The sequence below is a fragment of the Rhinolophus sinicus genome, chromosome 15, assembly GCF_057876585.1.
Source record: "Rhinolophus sinicus isolate RSI-liver-muscle chromosome 15, RSI-T2T, whole genome shotgun sequence".
Taxonomy (NCBI): Eukaryota; Metazoa; Chordata; class Mammalia; order Chiroptera; family Rhinolophidae; genus Rhinolophus; species Rhinolophus sinicus.
In genome coordinates, this window is record NC_142515.1 from 29,946,044 (window position 1) to 29,952,043 (window position 6,000).

General features: G+C 40.4%; 1 protein-coding gene across 1 annotated transcript in view; it reads right to left on the minus strand.

The window, feature by feature from the left end:
- The window catches only part of BTAF1 (B-TFIID TATA-box binding protein associated factor 1), an 84,577-nt gene extending 79,084 nt beyond the window's left edge, over positions 1-5,493 (minus strand). Inside the window, exon 1 of the mRNA XM_019739276.3 lies at positions 5,172-5,493. Within this exon, the coding sequence (XP_019594835.1) occupies positions 5,172-5,185 (14 nt within the window). The 5' untranslated portion in view covers positions 5,186-5,493. The remainder of the gene's footprint in view (positions 1-5,171) is intronic.
- Positions 5,494-6,000: the final 507 nt, after the last annotated feature.

Consider the following 6,000-nt stretch of genomic DNA (forward strand, 5'->3'; position numbering starts at 1 on the left):
TTACTTATAATATCCAATACAATAAAAATGCTATGTAAATAGTTGTTATCCTGTATTATTTAATGACAAGAAAAAAATGTCTGAATATGTTCAGTACAGACGCAACTATCGTAGGCCTCACTACATAGTACACATCAGCAACAACTTTTCCGATATTCAATCTGCAGTTAGTTGAATCCACACATGCAGAAACTATGGACATGGAGGGCAGGCTATATTGTAATTTACAGTAGTATCTTCTGTCAATCCTATAATGAATTGAAATTAACAGTAAAAGAGGAATGACCTAGCAAACACAAGAAACTGATGTTGTCCTACAGGTAATTAAGATCATTTGAGCATTTTCCGTCATTAGGAAGGATCTATTGGAACTTGCTCCGTATCAAGAAACTTCATTTGGGGGCCGGCCCGGTGGCTCAGGCGGTTAGAGCTCCATGCTCCTAACTCCGAAGGCTGCCAGTTCGATTCCCACATGGGCCAGTAGGCTCTCAACCACAAGGTTGCCAGTTCAACTCCTCGAGTCCCCCAAGGGATGGTGGGCTGTGCCCCCTGCAACTAACAACGGCAACTGGACCTGGAGCTGAGCTGCGCCCTCCACAACTAAGACTGAAAGGACAACAACTTGAGCTGAGCTGCGCCCTCCACAACTAAGATTGAAAGGACAACAACTTGACTTGGAAAAAAGGCCTGGAAGTACACACTGTTCCCCAATAAAGTCCTGTTCCCCTTCCCCAATAAAATCTTTTAAAAAAAAGAAACTTCATTTGGCAGAACAGATCTGCTGAAACAATGTTTCTGTGAAATATCAGCAGTACAGACAGAAAATTAACAAAGTTGAGCAAAGTTTTGTTCATATGTAGCAATTTGTTTCTTCCATAAGAAGGTCTTTTCCAGTTTTTTACTGAATCTTTTCTGAACACTGCATCATTTTCAAATGCAAAAGTATGTCATAGACCTAAGGTATAGCTTCCAATGCAGTCAAATCATAATGACTGTCTAGACATTTTAGACATGACCTTTATAGCTTAGCTCACTGAGGAAAAATTCTCTAAATTGTATTTTAATTTTTTTGCATATGATCAAGGAAAAACTATGTGCATATTAGCCAGTCAATGTACAACAGTTAGCTGAATCAACTGTGGCATAAACAGGCAAAGGTATTGAAAACAACCTTTAAAAAATCTGTATTAAGCCATGGAACCCAACAATGTCACATATTTACCATATTCTGTAATTAGCATAATACGCCTTAACAATCCTTCTAAGGTTAGTTAGTGGCCCAACCACAACTACCGTATTTCCCCGAAAATAAGACCTAGCCAGACAATCAGCTCTAATGCGTCTTTTGGAGCAAAAATGAATATACTTATATTATATAAGTATACTTATATTATATAAGACCCGGTCTTACCTTATAGTAAAATAAGACCGGATCTTATATTCATTTTTGCTCCAAAAGACGCATTAGAGCTGATGTTCCGGCTAGGTCTTATTTTCGGGGAAACATGGTAGGTGACAGATGATACTGGGAGAAAGGCAAAACAGCAGTTAGTATTCAAAGATTTAACAACTGTGATTTCAATTGTTTGCAAGCAACACTGAAAGCTGTAATATATACTAATTTGTCTTTATGCTGTAGTTTTGTGGGAACAAGTCAAGTACCTAGTGAGTGAGTTTAGGTGACTTTCCAACATTCACATCTTAAGGACAACATTGTTCTCTACTCCTATATTTGTATACTGTCTCTTTTATTAAAAGTCTAAAGGAGTCATACGTTTTTCAGTAATATTTCACTGAATCTTATGGAGAACTTCAAATGTTATCATTGTATTTGCAATTTTAGAGAGTCACAGAGTTTACAGTATGTTTTGTTTTTTGCAAAATTTAACTCACCCAAGCATCAAGAGTTGACCATGAATTTCATAATTTGCCACACTCTTATAATTCAAAGTACAGTAAAACTAGGCCTTTATAAAACTATAAGCAAGGTCTAAAAATGTTGCTCATACAAAATACACGGTTATAGTATATCCAATTTGCAGTTTAAAATGCCATGCTATCAAAGAATTGCACTATATTATAAACTTCTATAAATAGTTCTGATAATATTTATTATGTTTTTAAAGTTATAAGCCTGGCCAATATTCAAAGCTATGGTTGAAGTTTATCTTCCTGACAAAAAACTGTAGCTAAAATCAGAAGTACTCGCTGAAAAACACTGGGAATAGTCTACTGTGTGTGTGTGTGTGCGCGCGCATATACGTATATTATATACACACACATATATATCAATTATGGTAAATTATGACAGGTATTAAAACAAGAAACAAAATCATTCACTTATTCATTTTTAAAAAATGTATTGAGCACCTACTAGGAGCCAGGCACTCTGCTGGGGATAGAAAGATCAGACATATTCCCTTCTCTCACAGAGTTTATGTTAAACCAAGCAGGAGAGAGAATAGATAAACAGTCAATTATAGAGTATGATAAATATTATGACTGACAGAAGTATACAGTGGTGCAAATAGCTCAGATGAAGTAAAACCCTCTCAGGGAAGGCTTCTTGAACAAAGTGACAATATTGGCTTAGATCCAAAACATAAATTGGGAATTAGCCAGGCTTGGAGAAGGGGTGGGGCACAAGAAAGAAATGTTCCATTGATAAAGATTAAGAAGAGGTAAGAGCACAGATTCAGAATGAAGGGGAATGGGGGAGAGATGCAGAGAACTCGACACAAGATGAAGCTACAAAGGTGAAGTAGGAGCCAGATCACAAAGGATGTGGTAAAATGTTTAAGGAATTTGGACTCTACCCTAAGGCAATCGAAAACTAGTGGGTTATAGGCAGAAAAATGACCACACTAAAATTTGTATTATCAGCAAATAACATAGCTGAAAACGAATTAGAAAAAGATGCCATGGGAGGCAGGAAGAGCAAGGGCTGCTGTTGCAAATGTCTTGGATTAAAGATGACGATAGGATGGAGCAGGATTGTGGTAATTGGTATGGAAAGAAAAGACTGGCCAGAAAAAGATTAAAAGATTAGAACTGACAGAATTGGGTTTGGTGACTGATTAGATGGGGACAAAAGCAGGGAGGGAGAAGTCAAATATTATTTCTGAACCTGGCAGTTGAAAGAATGACGGTATCAACTTACTATTTCCCCTCTGTAGGAAATATTTACGAGATCCTAAAAATATTACAGTCTCTTTTCAGTTATGCACATTGATATAAACAAAGCAAAGATATTTCAGATTGGATTCTGGCAAATATGATTTTTATCTCTTGAACCATCTTCCAATTCTGCATAAAATAATATTAAAATGAGTGTATTTCACAACCATACACCAACAGGAGAAAACGGAAATTCAGTTAGTAAAGAAACGTGCTGAGCACATGGAGAAGGCCAGCTTGAAATTAAAGTTTGCTATTCAGACTGAATCCACAAATGAAAAAGGTGAGAACTGACAGTATCCTCACACACACAAGTCTCAAAACTGTTTTCTTTGAACCTATTACTCAAACAAACACAGGGGTAGCTCTTTCATAAAACTATGATGGATTTTTTAAAAGAAGAATTTAATATAATTTTTGCAAGGCAAATAAAGAATCTACAGAAAAAAGGGCACAACCCTTTGAAATCCAATGCTGAGAACAAAAGGCGGTAGCTTTCGAAACCCAATCATTCATACAGAAATTAAGGTGCCCTAAACTTCTGTAAATAGATTAGCACTGGCCAAACCGATTAGGCTCTTTTAAACACTTTCACTTTGTCTCTATAATACTGTATCTAATGCTGTGAAAACACACACAGTCAGCTGTAAGAATGGAATTTCAAGAGCCACTCATTTCCTTAAACATTAGATCTATCACCTGATAAATGAATCTCATATAAACTTATGTGTCTATGTGTTTATAATGTATATATTTATATGGGAGGTAACAAATGGGAAGATACACTTTTCTGTATTTGCAAAAAATTGAAAATACCACTTGTCTCTGAAGTCACTTTTATAGATCACAAAATAAAGATTTCCTCACACTGAATGGATTCAATTAATCTATGAAATAAATTACCCTTACTCTAGGTACCTAGCAAGCCCCTTCACCCAACTCCCATGGGCTTCTTCCACAGACTATTTCATCATCAGTTATCTAGGGAGTCTGTGAGTGATGGGTTATCCTTTTTCTTGTGTAACAGATAACGTCTGAGCACATATTGTGCTCAAGGAACGTGTTCAATTATGCAAAACGGATGAAAACTATTTTTCTGAACTATCATTTATCCCTTCAGTCTCTGTGATAGAAGGACCCCCTTCTCATGAAAACTTAACTCATCAACTCTAATGAACTTGGTGAATCTTTCTGATTGCTATCAGAGGGACTATCCCCTACGTACATGACCATAGGTCCGCTCAAATCAAACCTGTGACAAAAAGTTTTCCCACCCTTCTAGCATACTGCAGAAAATGATTTTCCTCCTGTAGCTATGTAGATAGATGTCTTGTTCGTTTTCTTACAGTTTTCCTAGACTTTTCTGTTCATAGGCAGCATTTTTACCTAATTTAAGCTTTGTGTTGTAACTTTCACGCCTTAGTTAAGGAAAAGGGTACTAACACAGTAATTTGCCAAAGATTACAATGCTGACGACAGAGTGTTTAGTGCGAAACAAAAGGAAAAATTCTACTGTAATGTAAGAAAAAAAGTCCTCAGGAAAGACCATATCCATAAAGCCGTAAATATAAAATGTAAACGTGCTGAGAAGGTCACGTACTCAAATCTCCCTGACTTAAGACAGTTACTGCGAAGTTTTCCCGTGAAATGGAGGTTAGGGATCAGCCTTAGAATACTAAGAAAGATAAAAGGCTCTCCTAGAACTGAAAGAAGGAAGAGAAACCAGACAAGAGAAACATGGTGAAGAAAGGCAAACACGAGCTCTATCGTGGAAAGGGGTCAATTCCACAAGAAAAACGACATTTTTGAACGGGATTTACGAGTAACCCGAGCCCAAACCCCTGCAGACTGAGAGGCGAATTCCGAAGTCTGTGGCAGAAGGCGCCCGAGCCCAGTGACAACGGGAACCGCTCATTTCTAGGAGTGGGGGCACCGAGAGGAGACGGTGCCTCGCCTGAGCCGCCTTCCCTCCGCTCGTCAGGAGCGACACCCACCTGGAGACCGCCATGGCCGGGCGCCGGCGGTTCGAGGTTCCCCGCGAGCTAGGGGCCGCGACGCTGAGGCGCTAGTTTCCAGGGAGCAGCGAGGCGCAGGCCCAGGCCGCGGAGCAGAGGGGAGCGGCCGGAGCGGCGCGGGGCGTCCTGGTGCGGACCCTCGGGCATCTGCCCCACCGCCTACCCGAGCTCGTCCCCGCCGTGGCCCGGGGACAAGGGTCTGAGACAGCGGCGGAGGCGGCAGTCCTCCGACCCGCACGACTTCAAACCCGGTGCCCCCAGCCCCGCTCTTTGCTGACGCAGGCGTCGGCACGCCGGACTGAGCGTCAGCGCGCCGGAAGTGACGTCAGCTCACCGAAAGGGGCTCCGTTCCTCGGATGAGGGCGCGGAGTACGGACTGCGTTGGGCTGACGCCGCGCCCGGAAAAAAGACAGTCTCTTTGTGCTCATCTGGAGAGGGATGTTAGTCTTAAAACGAGGCTGGAATGGACCCCTTATTTTCTAGAGAAGGAAAAAAGGCGATTTAGCCAAGGTTCCTGAAGTTCAAAAACTTGGTTTGTAATTCTTTATCTTTCCATCCTCATCCCACCAGACTGCTTCTAGAGAAAAGAGATAAGACTAGCATGCACTAGTCTAGGTAGAGATGACAATGGGAGGGATGAAATTAAGAAAGATCTGCAATGGCACTTAAGACATGGCTCAAAGGTTTGCTATGTTTGCCCGAAGTTCTGCATAGGTATTGGAGGGAAGGTCTTCTGGCAACCATTTGCCAAGTTTGATTTCTTATTGTTGGTACCATCATTTTCTCAACCAGATGTGAAAACTCCCAG